Source organism: Nothoprocta perdicaria, unplaced genomic scaffold, assembly GCF_003342845.1.
Source record: "Nothoprocta perdicaria isolate Ctin4 unplaced genomic scaffold, notPer1 scaffold_319, whole genome shotgun sequence".
Classification (NCBI taxonomy): Eukaryota; Metazoa; Chordata; class Aves; order Tinamiformes; family Tinamidae; genus Nothoprocta; species Nothoprocta perdicaria.
Genome location: NW_020455554.1, coordinates 346,757 through 369,767, shown reverse-complemented (window position 1 = coordinate 369,767; position 23,011 = coordinate 346,757). Strand labels below are relative to the sequence as shown.

At 39.3% G+C, this 23,011-nt stretch overlaps 1 protein-coding gene across 1 annotated transcript in view; it reads right to left on the bottom strand.

Annotated features, from left to right (window-relative positions):
• SNX29 (sorting nexin 29) overlaps positions 1-23,011 on the bottom strand; it is a 105,999-nt gene that overhangs the window by 76,929 nt on the left and 6,059 nt on the right. The window contains exons 4-11 of the mRNA XM_026042953.1: positions 20,188-20,312; positions 15,381-15,561; positions 14,643-14,713; positions 13,515-13,763; positions 11,446-11,821; positions 10,975-11,093; positions 6,209-6,287; positions 5,616-5,698 (exon numbers count right to left, since the gene is read on the bottom strand). Coding sequence (XP_025898738.1) covers positions 5,616-5,698; positions 6,209-6,287; positions 10,975-11,093; positions 11,446-11,821; positions 13,515-13,763; positions 14,643-14,713; positions 15,381-15,561; positions 20,188-20,312 — 1,283 coding nt within the window. The remainder of the gene's footprint in view (positions 1-5,615; positions 5,699-6,208; positions 6,288-10,974; positions 11,094-11,445; positions 11,822-13,514; positions 13,764-14,642; positions 14,714-15,380; positions 15,562-20,187; positions 20,313-23,011) is intronic.

Genomic DNA, 23,011 nt, shown 5'->3' with positions numbered 1-23,011 from the left:
AGAGGCTATAGCTCAATCCTACATTCCTTGAACAGAAGGACTGAGGACCACAGCAAAACAGTGAATAGAGATAGATCTAAACACAGTAATAACTGAAATTGCTACCTTTTATAATCACACTTTAGGGAAAAAGATATAACGAAGCATCTAAATTAGAGGTCTTTTGCCTGACATAGTAACAAATAAATGTGTTATTTCCTTTATGAAGATATTTGTAGGATCTGACCTTTTTTCATTCTTGGAATGACAAAAGAATCATGAGAAAGTTTTAACGATCTTGGAAGAAAATAGACCTTCCGTTGCACAAATCTTCCACAAATCTTCCATCAAACATCAGGATGTGTTCTAAACAGGACTGGCTCTGAAATCTTTAATAATAATTTCACCTAAACTTCATCGATAATTTTATGAGASCAGGGACAGTTATATTGAAACATCCCTCCCAAAAGTCAAATGAAATGATGCTATGCTTGCAAATATAATAAAACTGCCAACTCTTTTCTGACAGTATTCAAAGAAGATGTCAGCAAATGTTTCCATGCTTTTACTCAAGCTAAACTAACAGAACTGGTTTCATCTAATTTATTCAAGCAAAGCTGCTGAACAACTTTGTTCTCTCTACGTTCAGTTCACTAGTTAAATCGTATCTTTATTTACCTTCTCTACAGTTATAGGTGATTTTGCCGTTTTAAAAAGATGAGGTTTATACCAAGGAGTAGATGATATCGGCCCACCTCCAACAGGACAAAATGAAGCAGTCCAAGGTACCCATCCATTCGGACACCTCAGTTGAAGTCAGAAATTGTCAACCTGATCCYGTCCCTCTTGCTCTGAAGGGGTCTCATGTCAGTCCTATTTGCTTTTGGTATGGAGCTTTTTTCAAACTATTTGTGATTCCTTGGTCATGCACAAAGTAGACTCTTATTTTTCTAGCCATTCCATATTACAGCTTGAGAACGAGGAGACATTGGCAAGAAATGCTTCAGTAGGTTATTAAAGGGATTTTGCACTCCATTAATTCAACACAGAAGGGGTGATTTTCCTTGTACAGTAACTRAGCATCTTTATAAGGGTTGTCCATAAAGCCACCCAAATGAAAGAGGCTAAAATCTTGCAGGAAAGCCTAAAGGGAAGTGTGGGACTACTAAATACTGATGTTAAAATACCACCAAGTTTGCTGGATGCTCCTGCTTTCTCCTACCATGGTATTATTCACATTCTTAACCAAAGCTGTGCCTATGTGACTACTTTAATCTGTCTTCCTAAGGTTCTCCACAAAGGGTTGCTCTGAGGCAAAAATAGGCAGAATCATCTTTGGGGCAAGAACAGAGTGAAAAATGCATTATGATCAGGTAAATCATAGCCATTTAAGTAGCAACTGTAGAAAAAAAAATCATATGACAAAATATGGCTGTTTTTCAAAAGCTAGCTCCTAATAGCTTTGACTTACTGGTAGTTACGTGGGGGCGAAGGGGGAGGAGGGAAACACACTATGCATCCTGAGGTTTAAGCATTATATTCTCAGTCTCGGCAATTACAAAATTCAAACACACCACTATTTGTCTTTTCCTCATGGTGAGACACTGCCACTTCGTGGGGACCATTTGGAAAGGAGCCCCAGCTGGAAAGSTGGTGGCTTTTAACAGACCTCAACCAAATTACACTTTTGTATAAACAGGCAAAAACCATTCTTAATAAGCTTCCAGTAAAGTAACATCTGAAAATTAAAGATCTTTAACTTTCAGCCCAGAAGACTGAAGGGGAGTCTTATCAGTGTGTTAAATTATCCGAAGAGAGGGTTTAAATAGGATGGGGTCACGCACTTCAGTGGCGCTCAGCAACTGGCACTGCCTGGAGCACAGGAAGGTCCRCGGGAGCCCCAGGAGAGACGGGGGCCCCAGGAGAGACCTTCCTGGGAAGGTGTGGGAGCTGCAGGAAGTGCTGGAGCCCTCATCCTCGGATAACTCTGCACAGCGCTGGCCTCCTGATCCCTGAGGGCCCCTTCCCTCCTCGGCTGACCTGTCATTCGAGGAACCACATCAGGAATCCAGGATCTCCTCAGGAGAGCACAGGACCCACAGCGCTTGGAATATTTCAGGAGAGCCATTATGAGCTGGTCACGCTGCCCCAGGGGCAAATCGCTCTCCTTTCTCCCTCTCCGAGCAACTTAAAGCTCCGCTCCTCGAGCTCCTGGGCTGGCTGCTCCACAGCAGCCGGCTGTACACACACCGAGGCTGCTGAAACATGCCCTCACTTACTACCATTTAATTGACTGTTAAGCTATTATAAATTGTCTCCAGTTTTGCAATTGTACCAGCCTATTCAAACTGTAACCTTAACTTGCCTAATAACTTAATCTTCTTTCCCTTATTCCACCAAGAATCTTCTGCATGAATAGACAGTTGAAATCCCATCTTCTGTCACTCCCTTCTCCAGCACACACGTAAGCAGGGCACGAAACCGAGTTTCTGTCACAGATCGTGGATTGCACAAAAAGAGAAGAAAAGAAGTCTTTTGGAATAAAAGACACAAAAAGCTTTTTATTTACATTTGTCTCATTTCTTTTGGAAGCCATGGACTGGGCAGTACTGTAGATAGACAGCAATACTTTAATTTGCAATACTTGCAAATGTCATTATCATACAAATAGGAACAAAATTCTATGCTTAATTTGGGATCACAAAAGCAAACACACTCATATATAGTATTTTTTACAAAAAGGCTAGCAATTTAGTTAAGCTGCTGAGAGGGAAGCTGCAGAAGGAATGATCAGCAGAGACAATGAACATGGGGCCAAGAAGCAAGGCCTCCAAGAAGCCTGGASAGCCTGTGCCTGCTCCACTGCCAACATTGATTCATCCCAATATTATGCACAGCAGTACTGAGTTCCTGCTATACATACCTCATTTTGCCTAAAGTTACAAACATTAAGGGACAGTACTCTCCCTCAAAGAGAAAAATTATACTGCTTATCAACACTTCTTTAATATCTCCATCCACAGGAACTATAAGTCAAACACTTATTTGTCGTAACTAAAATAAAACTACTATACGAAGAAAAAAAAAGTTAGATATAGACTCCTGTTACTAAGCAGCATCTAAAATCTAAGCAATAATCAGAGCTTCATGAAGCATAATTTTTTTTTTTTTTCAGATTAAATCTCATTTTTTTAAAATTGACTTCCACCATTGAAATTAATCTGGACTGTCTAACAGCTAATACAGCTAATTACTTGCGTCTAAAGCAGAAGCCCGACCTTCAGGGAAATGCCTCCAAAGCCACCTGAACAAACCCTGGCTTTAGTGCTTTGATACTGTGTAAACACTACCCTGTCACATCACTGTTCAAAGGTTTCAGCAGAGAACAATAAGCTCTCAAACTTCTACATTAGAGCAGAGCACACAAAATGAACCGGAGATTTTCTCTCAGTGTCAAAATTAATACGTCCCCTTCCCTCGGCTGGACCCGCAGAGCAGTCACAAGGACTGAGCATCTCTCAGGCCTCTCCCCTTCTGAACAGGGGCAACCAAGCAGCTAATTAGAGATATGCAAGGGCTGCTTCCTCACACGGGCAGGATRAAAACACAGTTCTGTATCTTTGTTATTGACTATTGCCTTGCAATGGTCATGGAAAATCATAGGCTTTCCTGAAAATGCCTGAAAAGGACTATGAAATGAATAACGTGCACTGCTACAACCTTTGCTACCCTTTGTGATTATGTCCAAMTTAAGGAACTATGGAAGGCTACACTGGAAACAGCATTTTTATGCCTGCATGTCGAAAGGACTGAGCAAGAGCTAGTGYTGCAGTATCAAAATGAAAAGGAAGCAGGAAAAGAGCAGGTTCCAAAAAATTCATTTCCGAAGTGCAAAGCAGAGAAATCCACAACCACTGGAGACCTCACTGCTTCCATCACAGCACCACTCCGTTCCATTTTTCTTGCCTGATGTTTTAAAATTAGTTGCTATGCAACCAAGCTATAAGCCTCACCATTTAATAACTCTGCCACTAATTGCAACAGAGAGAAGGAGCTTCAGTGCGTGGCTTCATCCCAGTACCAAATTCTCCCCGTTCAGAGGGCCTACGACCATCAACAAWCCCCCTGAAATGTTTTTATTGAGTGTTCCTGCCAATGTCATTTATAAAAGTATTAACCTATAAAGCATAACCAAGCAACCTGGATTACAAGGACAGTTCAAATATTTGCTAATAGCTCTACTGGCATCACAGCTTTTTTTTGACTTGCTTCACCCCCTCTACCCTGCCCATCAAGAGCACCTCGAATAGAACAGGAAACTGATGCSAGGGTGAGAGGTTCTGTTGATCCTGGGCTTTGTTTCATCCGGAAATCGCTCAGCATCAGGCACTGACCATCAAGATTTACTTGGTCTTTTACAGCTGCCTTAGCTCTACCCAGGCACTATCAGAACAGCTGAAAAAGACCAACTGCGGCCCCTGCTGGCACCCAAGAGCCTTGGGAAACRAGGGCTGCCACAGGAGTTCAGGGACAACAAATTCGGGGAGTTTCCTATTAAAATCCTATTACTGAAAAGTTAAAATTTACATATAACTGTAGGATATTACAGCAATAACACAAACAGAGAATACACAGTGACCAGCAGTAGCTGCACCAACACCTTTAACTGTTTTCTCTTATGTTCAAATGTCTCAAGCTGGTTTTCTACTTTGCAAAACACTTTTCAAGGCTCATGCAAYAGATCAATACCAGAGATGAAACAGAATCCAATGAAAATACTTAGCACTTTCTGCCTCCCTTAACATAAGTAACTAGGGATGTATTTTGATGATACATGACAGTGTAATAATAAGACTGCAAGTCAGATGGTGTCTCAACTTCGCCAAAGAACCATGAGATTAAAATACCTTATTGGTCATTCATTTAGATCATTTCATAAATCCACTTCACAAAGGAAGCTTGGCTGTATTATTTCTCGCTTCCAGTGTTACCATTTAGGAATTAACAGAGACACATAGAGCCCCTCCACACAGTCCCACCACCACCCTGGAGCCATTGGACTCGAGCCACATCCACCAGCTCAGTTACAAAACTCCATGCAGAGGCAGACAATTAAAAGCACACTGCCTTATCTACTTAATAGCTAGTCCAGTTAGGAATAAATTCTTCATCCAGCAAATTCACGTGACGATGAAGGAAGGACTGAGATAGGTGTACTGCCCATAACTCTACTAATCTCAACCCCACTCCAAACGCTCTTTTATCCCTTCCAAGTCCATCCTTCACACAGCTGAACATAGGACTGCTGTTGACGACAGCCTGTGTTTATCCTTGGAAGACTTTTCCCTCTATCAAAAACTCAGACTGAGCATACATAGCACAACATACATCGTTTTGCATAGTCTTTTTGGTGGGTTTTGGGTTTTTTTTTTTTTCCTCCTTCCTAGGCATTACAAAAACCTTTTAGAGTAGTCATTTCCAATTGCAGCCAACACTGACACGAAGAAATGAAGTGCTGTGTGCTTGCTGGAATAGTTAATTTCTATTTAATATCTATTTTTATAGTGGTAAAAAAAGCTATAGGACATGAAAAGTTATTTCTGAAAATAGGCTAAATATGTCAGGAAAATACTTACTAATTGTCATTGATTCGGGCACAGTGGCAGAAGGCAACATACTGCTTAAATTGTTCACTTGAGCAGGAGGACTCACTTCCATTCTAGTTAAAGGGGGAAAAATATCATCAGTAAGCAAAAAAAAAAAAATCCTAAATCTAAAACTTTAAGAATTGCAGAAACTAGAACAGAAGTGTCATTGTGTATTCAAATATGTAGTTATACACAGAAAACAACCCATATTCAACCAACTTAAATTTAATTATCCTTTAATGTATTTGTTGTGTGTCTGATCTAAGGATATACATAAAAAGATTCATATCAAAAAGCCATGAGGGAGTATGATAAAAAAAACAACATGAAATCTATTTTCAAAACCTAGAGGCTATGTCTGCATATTAGTTGACATGACTGCTTGACTAAATTAAGTTCAATATATGAGAAAATTATATAAAAAGGAAAATGCAGGCTTATAAGAGGAGCCTGATTCATGGCTTGTTTTCCCCTGCTAGGTGCACAAGTTGTGTTTGTGATAAGTAATAACAGGCTGGTAGTTAAAGGGTTTTTTGCACCCCACCCCACCTCCCTTTTAAGAAAATGTATTTGACACGTACCTGTAAGGAAGATCAGGTCTTCTTTGAACCAGTTCTACTGCAAGAACACTTTCATGGCCCTCTCCATCCTCCAAGTTATCTAAAGTAAAACGTACAGCATAAACTTTCTTCAGTTAACAGTATTTTAAAAGAAAAAAAAACAAGAGAAAAGCAGAAACAGGGTAGTTATTTACAACTGTCATATTTACTGTCCCTATCAAATCCAAGTTTTCTCTCCAAAACTGAGTTTACATATTGACGTATTGAGACCAACAATTTATCTACTGATATTTTACAATCAAAACAACTTTGTATAACTATGAGGAGACCTCCTATTGAGGTTCTTTTTGCAAGTCCCAGCAGTTTAATAAAAACATGACATTTCTAACTCATGACAAATCTATTTGCCCCTTGAAGGGAGAGAACCTGTAGTTAGACCCCAGGTGAATCCTTACAAAGGTACTAGTCAGTCCCCTGTGCATTCCCAGGGGAGTAGGATGGTTCCTTATCTCTGTGTGCCAAATATCTCATATTTTATCTGTTTCTTTATAAGTTACAACAAAAGCATGGATAATATACATCCATATACAGGTCCACAGGAGCAAAACATACACATCACAGGGCCTGTCATGCTAATAGCACAGTAGAAAGGAAACAATAGAAATGCGTGTAACCGTATCAAGAAAAATCAAACCACCCCCACATACACACATTTAAACACATTTTGCTGATGTTTTCGGCATGCCTTTATGCAAGACCTGAAGTTACTATAAAACAATCCTAAAAGCATGTGCTGAAATAGCACAGAATTTAAAAAGCAGGAGATGTAGAAGAAAGAGTTGAGGGGAGTGGGAGTGTGGCAGGCGCGGGCGCGAGGGCCGGTGCTTGGCAGGCGGCGGGGCCCAGGCCGGCCGGCTCCCAGCGGCACCGCGCGCGCCTCTCCGGGCAGCTGAGCGCTCACTCCAGCTTTCCCACCTCCAGGTACACGGAGACGTGATGCGCCACGACACGACCCAGAAGCTCTGCCACAGACTACAGCTGAAAATGTTCATATTGCCATACAACACTGCATACAGAGCCATCTATTTCAAATGTATATGTCTTGTCATTTAGCTGAATAAACCAAAGCAAAAGGTTAAATTAAATACTTTATAAGAACATACAAAATATGTTTTAGCATCAAGAGTGTCATAATAATGTTTAACTTCTCAGTTATTGGGCTGAATTGCCCTCAGAAAAAGCTAATCCACATTCCCTCTTCTATCACTCATCTAGCGCAGGCTGTCTCCCCAAGTCAGGCCCACAGCTGCTTTAGGCAGCTTTCAGCCTCGTTAAGTTGTTGTCGGGCCTAAGGAGAGGACAGTCGTATCTGTGGGCACTGCTGTCCCTACAGGTTGCCGCTGCCATTTGAGGGGCACGATGGTTACAGAGAAAACCACCCGCACCCCGATCTCCATGGGGCCAGGCCTGTAGAGAAGGCTCAGGGCCAGCATGGAAAGGCAAAACCAGAAGCGAGATGGTGGAAGCGCCGCTGTTGCTTGTGAGCATGGGGTAGGAGGGCTCCCTTGGGCAGCACAGCAGTGCCAGGGTCGCCCCGGAGCGGGAGGGCCGCGGCGCTCCCACACGGCCTGCCCGTGGCCAGCGGCAGCACCGCTCCAGAGCGGGTGAGGTGGAGCGGCGCTGCCAGGCAGGGTGACGGCACACGGGAGGCAACGTCCCCGCGGCGCACGGGAACACAGCGCGGCGTGGCTGCAATGAGGGCCGCACAGGAGCCACACGAGGCTCTGCGGCGGAGGAGCAGGCGGCTACGCGGGGCACCCGAGTGCTTAAGCACATCAGCCCCATCGCGGAAGAGGCACCGCACTGAGGATGTCATTGCCTATTTTATAGACACTGCACTGGAAATGTTACTAACCATTTTACGTGTGCAATGCTTTCTTCTGTGTGTTTCATTTCACGTCTTTCTCACAAGGTAACTCAATGAGTTGATTCAGAGACAACCTACTTCGCGTTCAGCCTCTTTGGATTCACAGTTCACCCCCAGCTCAAGTATCACTTACCTGCTGCCCTCAATGAACATACTGCAGCTTGCAGCAGCAATTAGCAGGGCTGGCAAGGCTACGAGCCCGGGGTACGAGCCTGGGCACCCTGCTGCAAAGAGCTCAGCTGGAGAAGCGAAGCACACAGAACAAGACTCTCCCAAATGAAGGGTCACTTACAGCACAGCGCTGCCCAAAGCTGCCCGGAGGCCACGCRGCCACAACGCTGCTGTGCAAATCTGCTTCACAGTGTGGAACACCCCAGTCTCACAAGTTACGGAGCAAAGCTTGAACAGACACAATGAAGGGCAACCAGGACTAACAGAACAAGGTTGCAGGCAAGGAGCAACCAAGGAGCTAAGACTTTTTACTTTGGAAGAGTCAATGGCCATGGATAGAGAAACTACTGATGCAATAAATAAAAAGTGCACTATTATTCTTTAATTTGTAACCCTATAACACAAGAACTGGAGAAAAACCGCTGAAATCATCAGTAGGCAACAAATTATTATTTTTCTTAATCTAAAAGCTTAATGACTCTAGCTTCACAATACACTAAGAGAAGTTTACAAGTGATTAGCTGGGATGTTAGATCCACTGCCACATAAACCAAATGATTTAAAGGAAAAAAAAAAAAGTACTCTTTACCTAAGTGTCTATTATTGGACTAAGCAGTACTTCTATTTTTAAATAAATCCATACACCAGAACTAGAAATCATTATCCACCTGTGCATTAACTTAGAAAGAGTTGAATTATCACAGTAATAGACATGTAGTGCCAATGCCATAGTGCTCGGTCTGCACACATCAGCCAGAGTGGCAGCAAAGACTAATTCTCAGCACTCGTTTATATCTTTGCCTTGTTCAGACCAGAGGCAAAAGTTCAGCTTCCTGTGAACAAAGACACTCTGCCTTCCCCTTAGCAAGAGGTTGTACATGGAACATTTACTGTTGGCTCTGCTGGTAACTTGTTTCCAGGACAAAATCTTAAATTAGTCTTCTGAATTTTAACTGTAGCGATAGATTGAGTCCTCCTGGTCCTGAGCTTGTGCACTGAGTGGCTACTAAGTCCCTAATTCAACTGCAGGCTCTTAATTTCTTTTCTCCTCAGTCTAAACAGGAACATGTGCCTGCCCTCCAGGTTTTCTATTTATAGTAATGCATGAATATTTATAAATCTATGGTGTATGTCCCATTTGTGTCTGGACACACTCCTTTAAGAGAACAAGTTCACATGTACTATGCCAGAAAATAAACAAATGTCTTTTTTTCTGAAATATTGGCACTTCTTAACATAGACAATACACAAAAATACAGCAGAGGGCAGTATTACATTACTGTGTGGGACATGTTATTTTTAATCTCTTTAACTATGGAATTTTAAAAAATGAATTACATTTTTTTCACAGCCCTTCAATTAAGGGTCCATTGAATGTCTATTGTACACTCAAAAATACAGAAGATATTTTTACCATTAAATTAGTCAAATGTTGCTGAGAGGTTTTTAAGTGGTCATTGTAATAAGAACACCTATCTAAGGTTTTTTATAAGCAGATTATAAACAACTAGAAAAATATTAACTCTCTGCTCCCGTATTCATTATTCCAACTCTTATGTCTTGGATTTCACCAATTTAATGGACAGTAATAACAGTAAGTTTTAGCAGACGCTTCCAGTTATGTCCCCAAATGTATACAATTAATACTCCTCAAGATACAAGCAAACCTTTTCCAGAGCCAGTTTTGGGGGAGAATTTTTTGTTCCAGTTCTGAGAGAGAATTTTTTTGCTTTAACAGAGATACAGATACTGGAAAAATGCTCAAAGGAAGAATTAATAAACACCTTTCAGTATTCAGCTAAAGCTGGTAGACACCAAACTGAATCCATCAAAAGCTGCACAACACTAAGTTGGATCTCTGCTAGCTTGTTGTACCGCATACGCATACTGGGGGTCAAGATGACACCACTGGCAGATTTTATGCAGTAAAAMGAAAACAGCAGGTCCTGTCTAACCTCACCAGCTCCTGTGAAACCTGACTGTACAAAAAGTCCCCCAGCTGCTTTTCGCCTACAGGAAAGCCACTATCCTCTCTGCCTTTCTCAAGGCTCTCCCTTTGGCTATTCTTCGTGGATCTTGTTTTYCTGCCTCGGGTTCTGCTCATGGCTTCCTGCAGGGACCTCTCCAAGGGTCCACGTCAGCCCTGGCCAGCAGCACCCTGAAGAGTCCAGGGCCAAGGGAGCTCAGCCTCACAAGGGACACTTTCATCCAGGCTTCTCGGTACAGACTGCGCTTTCTGCTGACTCGCTACCACCCTGGGAACCACTACTTCTCATATGCTTTTCTGATGGATATTTCCTAGCCAGTTGCTCCTCATCTTGTATCTAAGCAAATAATGGTTTCTACTGAACTGCATCCAATGTTTATTACTATTTCTCCCATCTGCCAAGATTGAGTTCAAATTCTCTAACACACTCGCAGCTTCTTCCAACCTAATGGTGTCTACAAATTGGATATAAAATTCTACTCTGACATCAAGAAATCCTCTTCAAATACATAGTTTAAAGATGAGCTAAGCACAAGGCTACTCAAACGGAGAACTTTGATCTGGGTCCATGATAAATTCTATTTAACTCACTGCCTATTCCAAAATGTTCAAATTCTTGCAATTCTGTATTTCTTACCACTACCTCATGCTAGAAATCCCGTTGCAAAGCTTGCTGAAATCAGGTAGGACTAAWATACCTACCAGCCTGCGAGTAAGAGCCAACAGCACTGACAGGAAATAGAACATCCGAGTCATCATTCAGGACCTGTAGAGGAGTCCAGCTGCATAGCTGAGAACTGCAGGCACTATTTTCATGAGACCTAGAGTAAAGGAAAAAAAAATACGTTTTTTTCCTAGACAACATTACTTTTTCCAAAACTTTTATTTCTTTCTGGCTACTGCTGCAAGAGAGAGGAGAAAACAAACAAACAAAACCACCACTCTGCATTTCAATCTGCCTGCTGGTTTCTTGGTTCAGACATTGAGGTTTTCAGCAGAATTTGGAAACAAGCTACTGTGACCACACTAGGCCAGGTGGTTCAGACTTTTTTTTTTTTTTTTTTTTTTTAAAGCTAAATGAACTTGCCAGTACCCACAAAATAAATAAATAAAACTACAGCAAAGGCACAAAAAAAAGACTTTACTACTGGCTCTTTCACTAAAATGACTTACTTTTCAGAAACTTCAATTTCACCTTCTGTGCCTTTATTTCCTAATGTTTTTCCATACAGCTCATCTTCATTTTCATCTATATCCTCATCATCAATGCTCTTTACGTCTAGTTTCTGGTATTCGTACTCTCCATTCATAAACACTGAATTGCTTTTCCACAAGTGGTTGCTTTTATTCCCATTCAGACTTTTTCCAAGACTACTTTCGGAGGAGGGTAACACAAAAACAGAAGACACGTCTGAATTCTCCTCTGAACTTTCTCCTGTGGCCAGAGTCTTTATGGTATCCCCAAAGTTTTGTTCATCTTCCTCTTCATCAAAYGAGATAATATTTGTCACTCTCTTCTTCTTTTTTCGATCTTTTTTTGATTTTAAATCTGGTAGCAACAGAAAGGTGTCCATTTAAAAAAAAAAAAGGNAGAGAGAGAGAGAGAGAGAGAGAGAGAGAACAATATGCTTAATATTTTTTCCTGAAAGAACTTATAAATAACTTATATTTATGAAGCAAAGGTGAACAGTTATGATTTTCAGACAATGATTAGATAAAACTAACAATGCATTGCTGAAAAGACACCCAAAACATGAAAACAGTGACTAGAAAAGTTTTTTGTTTGTTTCAAATCACAGCTTAATGAAAGTTTATCAAGTTTTTTGGATCAGAAAATTCTTGGACATTTTAGTTATTTCAGAAAACAAGSGGTTAAAACGTCAAAAAGACCAGAAAATAAGATGAGAAACAAAAGGAAAGACACTCAAAACCACAAGGCATTTTAATCACTTTTTTATTGACATGAACCTTTAAATATTTAAAGCTTTTATTTAATATGGCTTACATAATTCAGATTATGAAAAGATAATTTGGAAGTGCATTTTTGACATTATATTGGGGGGAAGGGGGGCTTAAACAATGTTCTAAAACACAAATTCTAAAAGGTCAGCCTTCCAGGCACCGTATCTTATGGGCTACAGCTGGTATTTATTGAAGAACACACCCACAATATGAAACACTTCTGCTTTGCAAGCAGCCAGAGGTAGTTTTGTTTGTACTCTGAAAAGAGAACAGATTGTTTTAGGAAGGAGAATAAAAACTAAAATAAAAAATAAAATAAAATAAAATAAAATAAAATAAAATAAAATAAAATAAAATAAAATAAAATAAAATAAAATAAAATAAAATAAAATAAAATAAAATNAAAATAAAATAAAATAAAATAAAATAAAATAAAATAAAATAAAATAAAATAAAATAAAATAAAATAAAATAAAATAAAATAAAATAAAATAAAATGACTTGCTTAGTCCTTCTGCTAATTAGTTCTCAGTCTTGAGATATGATGAAATCCTTTCCAACTACAGTACATCTATCCTGTGATAGCAGGGATTTTGGAATAACAGCCCACTCTAAACAATGTTATCTGAATTCAAGTATTATTTTAGTGTTGTTTAAAGCCCTAAGCAATGAAGGTATGGTTTCCAGTTTGCCTTAGAAGGACTTTGCTTTAAGAAAACAGATCTCTTTAAAGGCCAAGGGCAAAAGCAGATTTCATCTATTCCTTCAATTTCCATCTCTCCCATTCCCTTTTCCCTTTGTGTCATAATTAAATCAACTTAAACTTCAGAACCTTATGGAAAAATCTAGATTTTTAATTCAAAGGATACAGAAATCCCAGTATTACAAATCTACAATCTTACTTGCAATCTATCTTTCAATCTGATATATAGCAAAAGATACATGATAGTGTAGCCAAGKGCCAAATGTGAGCATGTTGGTTATGACAAATCAGCACATCAGGGTTTGCAGGGCATAATGTTATGAACTAGAATCTGTCTTGACAAGTCAAACACCTTACAGAGAAGTTATAATACACATTTATTATCCATTATTCAGACCTGTATTTCCAAAAAGCTTATTTTTATCTCCCGTTCAAGTGCTTCACATGTATTTTTAAGGGGTTTTTTTTCCTCTCTGTGTAATAGTATATTAAATTTGTTTTTAATCAGAAAAGGATTTAAACACATTTGAAGACTTTACAATGTTCTGAACGACATTCACACTGCAAGAACACTTACCAGCATTCACGCTCCTTGACAAAACAGGAAGTGGGTCAGTATCTTGCTCAGGTTTGATAAGGATGGAGACAGCAGACGAGGCAGTTATCTCCCTGAGAAGGCTGCTGACACCTTGAGTGGATTCCTTCAATAACGAGGTGACATTTTGCGTCGATTCCTTGAGCAGATCAGATACTGTGGGTATACATTTGCTCTGACCATTTAAATCCTTATTATCAATGTTGATTGCAAAAAGGATGGAGTTCAGACCTTTCAGACAAAAGAAAGGAAAAAGAGTAGACCGAAAAACCCAATATATACTTCAAAAAAAAGGTACATGGATAGAGCTTAAAGATACAATAGAGATATATGACACGTAAAAACATTTTCCCCACAATTCTCTGTATTTTAAGAATGAAATTAACGAATGAATTTTATTCTTTCATGTACCATCCACTCTTTGTTAGAGAGTATTTCAAACTGATGCGATCAGTTCTGAATTTTCTTTGATGCCTGTACAGCTGACTAACATTAAATATGCAATAAGGACTGCCAACTGGTTTATTTATAACCTGATACTTAAATCCATTTCACTTCAACTTTGTCAGTTCTTATACCTTATAAAGCGCTTTTTAAATTGTCAGTTCTTAAATCATATTTAAAAAAAACGAGGGAGGGAGGAATTCTGTCTTCATAACAAACCATGTATCCAAGAACCCCAGGTGTAAACAGCAACACAGCAGCACTTCTATGGTCACACTCCAAAAAAGTCATCTATTACTATTCCTGACTCTCAATTCTCCCACATATTTACTTTATATGTTCTTTTCTTGTGAGAAGCAACTGTATTAAATAGACATAGTTCAAAAAATGAAGACTTCACCCTGACTCATGAAGAGTTTGCTTTTATTTGCAAAAGACTTCTCAGCAGCAGTGGACAGGCAAGATCCTGTATTTTGACAGTACACCAATTCAGAACATTAAGTGGTATAACCCCCTAGACTGCATACCCTCCAATACCTGACATGTAATGCACGCGGTCTACATAAGCTAACAGTGCATTTAAATAGTTTTTTTCCGTGAGCAACAACAGAAAAAAATCTCAAAATAGTTTTCCCAGGACAGTAGCAAAATTCAAGTTAGTCCTACCAGCTGCCATTGTAGGAATCATACTAGAACGTTCTTCATCCATCATAAAAGACCAGTCTTCATAGAAGACACTATAAATTGAAAGGTAAACACTTAAAATATACAGCCTATATCAATACCTATTCCACTTCAAATGAAAATAAGCTTTAGGACACCAATGGATATAATTCTGAAGTCCTGCAGTATGTAGAAAGTCTGAATAGTTTTGTCATGCAAGCTAAAATAGCAAAGGTTAAAGAAATTTTTGTTTATTTATATAAGTGAAAAAATACACGAGAATTACTCAAGTAGCAACTTCTCTCCAGTTGCGCACACTCCATCTTTCTACAGAGAAAGAAGTCATTGTAGGCAATGAGGGCCACGTTACAATRATGGTCACAATTACTTCTGTCTCCATAATTTCAGATGACTGCACTTGACCCTAATTATCAAGCCATTTTCAAGTCATTTTACAAAACATTAAAATGCATGGCTACAAACAAACAATAAAAACCCCACTTGATATAGTAATATATTTCAATATTCAAAAGCAAAAAATTAATTACCTTAATCCAAGTCAGCTAGGAATTTGAATGCAAGTCAGTAAATAATAATATTAATGACATTGAATTTGTAAGTGGGAAATTAAATAGCTTCTACTGATTCATGTGTGTTTTGTCCCAGATGTGCACATATTCTCCCTCAAAACTTTCTCTGTACTTGCACATCTCCTACACTACAAAGTCATCAAATACCAACCTCAGCCGATTCTTATCTGCAAGCAGCATGTGGACATATCGTTCCAGTGAATGCTCGTTCAAGGCACAGCGCAGCCAGGCTCGGCCTCGACCAATATCTGTAGTAATTGCCTTCAGAGAATAGAAGCGCTGCAATTCATGTTTATTCAGAACTTCTTTTACATAATACCAAAATACTGGTTCTGGGGAAAAATAAACAAATAAACAGAACCTCAGCACTATTACTTTTTTTCTATTGAACTTTATTTTACAAGTTTCACCTGGTCTTATTTCAAAATCAACACAGTGCTTAAGACTTGAGAAGTTAGGGCCCCGGGTGTGCATCCATTATGTAATTTCAAAAAACAGAAAGGCGATCGGATATAACACGGAACAAGATGAACTATTTACCATCTGCTTATAACTTTCCATTTAAATATGCTGTTGACTACTACAGATCTCAGCTAGGTTTCGTGTGATTTTGGGTTTGCATAACTAGAATGGTCGAATAACCGAAGCAGTGAGAAGGCTGTTAAGGTATGCAATTAGTAACATATTAACAGATTCAAGCATAGGCACACAGCCTTAAAGGAAGAAAAAGAGGGGAAAACAGAATTGAGACCGTCAGCCATTTCACAGAAAATTTAACACACATCCAACCTTCATGAAAGAAAGGCACACGCTCCTTAGGAAAGTTTAATGAACGCCTTCAAAAAAAATTCAAGTGTATCAAATTTCACAAGAGACACATGAAAAAAAAAGATCAGTGATATCTAGAAGAGATTGATTCTACATTTCCTTGCTTACCACGCAAGACTTAATTTTTAACGTAGTTACAAGTCTTAAGAAAAGGTCACCTCTTCGCCTATGATGTTTCTTTTTCTCTCCACTAAATAAGAGCGCAGGCGGTCAAGGCTTTGAATCGGTTCTCATACAGGTTATGCCTTTTCTTGTTGCARCGTGATCATTTGGAACAGGCTGCCCAGAGAGGTTGTGGAGTCTCCTTCTTTGGAGATCTTCAAACCCGGCTTGGACGCAGCCCAGTGCCACGTGCYCTAGGTGACCCTGCGTGAGCAGGGGGTTGGACTAGATGACCTCTGAGATCCCTTCCAAGCATTCTATGATTCTATGATTCTGTGATTTGGGGATACGTCTTTGCTTATCTGCTGAAAGCCACATACAGGTCAGAAAAGCTACTTTAGAGACCTAAATATATATCACCAAATTAGAACCACTAACTAAATTTTTCATGAAACAGGTCTGATAACAACACAAGAATACACCTTAGCTCTTCAAAACACAATAAGCTGTGCAGAATAAGGGAACCACAAAGAGATGAGAAAGAAAATTTCCATGTAGTCATCAGCTCAGCTGTCCATCTGAAGGGACTTAACACTCCTCTAGCACACTGAAGACTGAACTCAGAGGATCCTTGGTTTAATCCAGCATTATCTTAGGCTCCAGCAAGTGTCACGCGATCAGCGTGTAACTGCAGTCCCTCACCRCACTCCAGGTTTATTCACTCGCTGACAGTGGAAGTCATGCCTTCCTGAAGGAACACTAGTCAGATTGCCACAGAAAGGACAGAGAGGTCCACAGAATATAGAAGAAAAATATCATGTTCTACCCATTTCTATTTATTTGCATCCACATTACAAAAATAAAATGTTTGCATACCTAAAATTAAAACATTCTTCATACAAACGCAGCATCTTGAGGATTACACTGATTTAAGGATTTTGATTTTGGGAACCAGCAAAGTTCATTCCTCTGTCTTGTTAAAACTCAAAACAAAGGTAAAGGAAGTGAAAAATATTACAGGAATAGAGCAGATTTCCCCTTGTGCTTAAAGTGAAACTCCATGTTTTCTAGCACTGTGATGATTTCTAGCACATGTATCTAGGATTTTCAAAATCCTCAAACTTTGGATTATCATCAGTTTTCAATCAAAATGTGTTCAATGGAAAAAGGGTATAGGCATTCTATACTTTAAGTCCCTTCRTGACAGAAACAAATACAGATCATTCCAAAAATCAACTGCCTCAAAGTGACCAAATGGGAGATTCTCTGTAACTGTTCTTAAATATATATATTATAGATAAAATTCAGAAAATTAAATACAGTGACACCAAGTAATTTGTATCAAAAAACTCCTCTGACATTATGTTCATTCTCATTGCTGCAAAAAGCCACATTCTTATTCAGGAACTTCCATATCACTCACTCTTAAAGCTTCCAGTAGTAAAAATGTTTCCTTCTTCTATTCACCAACCATAAATCACTATCCTGATCTCTTCTACATAACCTGATWTACAAGACCGTAGATAAAGGACTTTACAGATATCCAATAATAAACTGCTCCAAACTAAACTGCTGTAAGTTCCCAAATAGCAGAGATACCTTCCTACATTTGAAAACTAACAGATTTCAAAAAACAGAACCAAAAATTTCACATATCCTTAACATTAACAACAGACAGGAGAGAAATTGTAAGAGCTATACAGAATCTCTTCCAATTCAACGCAGAACAATCAGCCTAGATCAGAGAGATTAAGAGAGTAAAATATTTACCACACCAAAGCAAAAGTCTCAGCTGCAAGCTGAGAAAAAAGAATAGTAGATAATTAAGTCATAACCATTAAAAAGGTAACACAGCAGAGTGGCAGCTATCCAGAGACTGAAAGAGGCCACAGAAGTACCCAATACTGTGCACACAAGGAAGGGGAAAGGACAYGTAAAAGTTGAATTGCTGTAACAGTTTTTGTAACTGTTATAAATAACTCCTTAGTTGTTATTAATATACTCATCATCCTTATTTGTTCTTCCAAAGTGCACCAGTGCAGGTGTTGCATTCCCCCCATTATTTAGTTTGGAGCTGAACACAGGAAGCTCAAAAACTTCTCTAAAAGTCYGTTTTCTCTCTGAGAAAGCAAAGTCCGTAGGCTTAGACACATGAACAGGACACAAGCCAACACACAAGACTCAACATTTCGCCATATCAAAGGGCAAGAAACATATAGCAATTAAATATATATAAAAATATATACGAAACTACTCTAAGTTTTAATGCAACATCCACTACATGCACGGTAAGTCAGAGATCACAATACATTAGTAATTGCAGGACCATGAAAACAATTCTGATACATGCTACACCTGTGGGATTTTGAGGCCAAAGAAATGCTCTATTATAAACTATGTGTCCAGTTTAAGTTGGGAGGCCATTGCAAGACGGATGATATGAACAACTGCATATATTTTGAATGAGAAAATAAGGGCAATGTAAAGGTYATGAGAGTGCAGGAAAAAAAATAAAGAAATCCCTTAAAAATAAAGCAGAGAAAGTAATATAAAGCAACTTATCCAACATAAGCAATCTAAGTCATGTTTTTAAAGATGACATCAATAGCTAGAGTATAAATATGCCTGATGCTGTGATGAAAGGGCAACCAAAGAACAAAATAAAACACAGTTCAGAATGAAACTATAATAGCATAAAAGCAAACAGCACAATCAAACAATGTTTATAAAATTGCTCATGGTATTTTTCATGGTGGCACTGTAGGAACTGCAGATTTCCAAGTACTAAAATTCCTAGAAAAAAAATGGTATGAAAATTAAACTAGATTAAGAGGCAAAAAACTCTTTTCACAACATAACAAAACTTCAAGAACCTACGTAAACAACAGCTTGCAGTTTAGTTCATTTCTTACATTTCTCATTAGAAGTTATCTCAATTGCTTATCACAGAATCACAGAATGGTTGAGGTTGGAAGAGACCTCTAGGGCTCACCCAGGCCAACCCCCTGCTCCAGCAGGGACACCCAGACCACATGGCACAGGGTGGCATCCAGGCAGGTTTGGAAGAGAAGTCTCCTTCTCTCCAGAGAAGCCTCCACAACCTCCCTGGGCAGCCTGTTCCAGGGCTCTGGCACCCTCACAGTGAAGAAGTTCCTCCTCACATGGAGATGGAACTTCCCAAGTTTCAAATTATACCCATTGCCCCTTGTCCTGTCACTGGCCACCACTGAGAAGAGCTTGGCCCCTTCCTCCCTACGTTCCCCTTCATGAACTTATACATGTTAATCAGATCCCCTTTCAGTYTTCTCTTCTCCAAGCTGAACAGGCCCAACTCACTCAGTCTCTCTTCATATGACAGATGCTCCAGTCCCTTCATCATCTTTGTTGCTCTCCGCTGGACCCTCTCTAGAAGCTCCACGTCCCTCTTATACAGAGGAGCCCAGGACTGCCCCCACTGCCCCATAAGTGCGACCTCACCAGAGCCGAGCAGAGGGGCAGGATACCCTCCCTGCCCTGCTGGCAACATCCTCCTGATGCAACCAGGATCCCATTGGCCTTCTTGGCCACGAGGGCACACTGCTGACTCATGTTGAATCTCCTGTCACCCAGGACTCCCAGGTCCTTCTCCATGGAGSTGCTCTCCAGCAGGTCAACCCCTAATCTGTACTGGTGCCTGGGGTTATTTCTCCCCACGTGCAGGACCCTGCACTTGTCCTTACTGAACCTCAGGAGGTTCCTCTCTGCGCACCTCTCCAGCCTGTCCAGGTCCCGCTGAATCGCAGCACAGCCCTCTGCAGTGTTGGCCACTCCAGCCAGCTTGGTATCATCTGCAAACTTGCTCAGGGTGCMCTCTGTGCCCTCGTCCAGGTCATTCATGAATAGGTTGAACAGCACTGGGCTCAGTACTGACCCTGAGGAACACCACTGGCCACAGGCCTCCAGTTGGACTCAGCCSCATTTATAATCACCCTCTGAGCTCTTACATCTATCAACATTTTAAAATGGAGTGGTTCTGATTAGTGAATTACCTGTTTCGTTTTTACTGGAGAAACCTGCTGCCTGTTTGATTGCTGCTGCTGTCAGGGCTAATCCTCGGCTCCTCTTCAGACCATGCTGCAACACAGCTTCAAACTGAGCACACAAGCAAGTGACTCTGCAACGAAATTACTACAGAAATCACGCAAAGGAACATGAACAGTCAACGTCAGTCCCTGAACAGAGAATGTGCAGGTGAGTCGCTATTTAATATATAGAGAAAAACATCTTTTATTTGCATTAATCACACTATTTGCAAACAACATAACCTACCGATACCTACAGTCTCATCATGATTATTCCAAACTAGGGCACAAATTCTTTATTCAGACTCATTAGCAGGCAGTCTGAAAAGTCATCATCAACTTTTAGCCTGCTTGTTAATCATATTATTTTAGCTTCAGTTTATCTATTTTTCATGCAATGCAGTTACATTTGTATATTACCAAGTGCATTCGAAAACGATGGTTTTCTGAAGGCACATTAAAATTTCTAGAGAAAATGTTCTTGGCATTATCACGCCACAATCCATGAAGTGCAAGCCAAAGAAAACAAATCAAACACATTTTAACACCCCTCAGAAGTGTTAGGCCTAGCAAAATAAGCAAGACTTTTCTAGAGATCTGTTTCATTGCCATCTYCTTTAATTGCCATTCTCTACAATATTATTTATCAATTTCCTGAAGTACAAATTTTTAACATAATGCAGTTAGTAAATAACTTTTTGCTTTAATTTTTATGTGCCATTACATAAATAATAGTTAAATTATAAATTTTTAAAAAGCTGTCACCTGGCTGCTAAAGCCAATTAGTAAAACTAAGAACTACAGACAATTAACTAAGTCAAAGCAGTTGGATACAAAGGGTTGACAAAGCGGCCTCTGACTCCACCCAAGATTCCAGCACTGCAAATTTCTATTCTGGGACACAAAAAAAGATAAAGTTGAGGAAGAAGATTTAAGGAGGAAAACAAGAGAGGCTTAGCTAGCAGAATCATCTGAAAAATAGAGCTTTTAAAACAAAAATACTTTCCAGTACATTTATGTTAGGAAAACTTCAAAATACTAAAAAGGTTGAGTACCATTCAGTTAAAGTTTATGGTTTATTACTGCTGCAAAGAAGTGATGTGGTCAAACAGAAATTCCAGTAAATGCATAAACAAACAAAAAAAAAGCTACATGGTTCTTGAATTCAGAGAAACCAGAACAGAAACTAGTTTCTGTGAGTTTGTATTATTAAAAAATCCATGTGCACTGCAAATGAAAGCCAGAAAATTAAGCAGCAGTTTACAATTTAGCCATTAATGAAGGAAAAAAAAAGAAAAAAATAAAGAAATATTCTATTAAATACACTAYATATATATTAGGCATTATAAATAGTCTGTTGTGAGAGTCTGTTAAACAAAGGCAGAAAAACAGGAAGATGTCTACTGTTACAGACATAGCAGAGCTCTGAACAGTTACAATCTCAAAGATRAAGTGCTAGAAGGGAAAAGTTTGAAGAACCATAGATTTTACTAGACTTTGATATAAATTCTCAGACTATTCTCACAAAATTATCTCATAACATTTAGCATGGTTTCAATCCAAAACACCATAAAAAAMCCAAAAATCTATTCCCATAATTTCCACTTTCTTTTGAAGCCTGAAACTGCCTAGCTATAATACCTTACTCAGCATGTCTACTAAATTCTGCAGAAGATATTTACAAAGACAATTTTACCAGCATTGTATCTTTCAAATTGTAATTTCCCCTGCTTACCAGGCAATAAATACTAAAGGTCATCCTTCAAGTTCTTAAAAAAGAATCTGCCATAAAGCAGATCTTAAAGCAAACTACGCAACAATGGAGAAGTTCCAAATGTGGAAAAATCATTCTGCATTGTAGGTGTTTGCTGTTGCTGAGTTGATAATAACCTACTACAAAGGCAGCATCATTCTTGTGTCCCACATCAAATAAACAATAAAACCCCACCTATTTCTACCTAAAACTTTTCTGAAAAATGAATAAATAAGAAGCTTAGCCATTCAAGGAGCAGCTCCAGTGTGTAACACCATATGCAGTGGTACTGCAAGGTCCATTTGCCCTCTCATTCCTCTGCACTTCTTCCTGCTTTCCCACATCTCTCCCCGCTCCCAGCAGCACGATCTTCCCTTCTTTGGAGCAACTCCAGCATTCACCAGACAAATTACTGAAAGTACTTAACTCACTGAACTGGCAGAAAACTATGTTTTGAAGGAATTTTTTTTCTTTTAGTCAATTTACTCCAAGCAGATTAGACGATCACAACAGTTTGCTTAGAAAGGCAGTGAGTTAGCAGAGAAATAGGGACCTTGAGGAGAAGCATCAATCCTTCTCCACTGCCCAATTCAGGAGCAAGAAATTRCTATCTTGGCCTCCTAGAAGTCATGAAAACACAGCCTTAGCCCTGCTCTTTAAGACTGAATTGGAAGGGGATTGGAAAGAACAAACTTTGGATTTTTTGGTTTTTTTTCCCCCCAAAAAAAATTATATTAATCAAAAGGAACAATTTATAGGACACAAAAAGAAGGAGAGTAGATTTAATCTCCCCAGGAAATCAGGAATAAAATAAAAAGAAAAAAAAAAGTAAACAAAAAACATGAGCAACTCTGCAAGTGGGCATTAAACACCCTTGAGTTCCAGGTGTGAAGCTACGTGAACAACGGCTGTAATGATAATTACATTACATACAATGATGCATGTATGTAATGATAATTACATACATAAAAAATGCACTAATTTTAAAAGAGCTTTTTTTTGGGAGACTCCATGGGTGCCAGTTAACTACTTTTGACT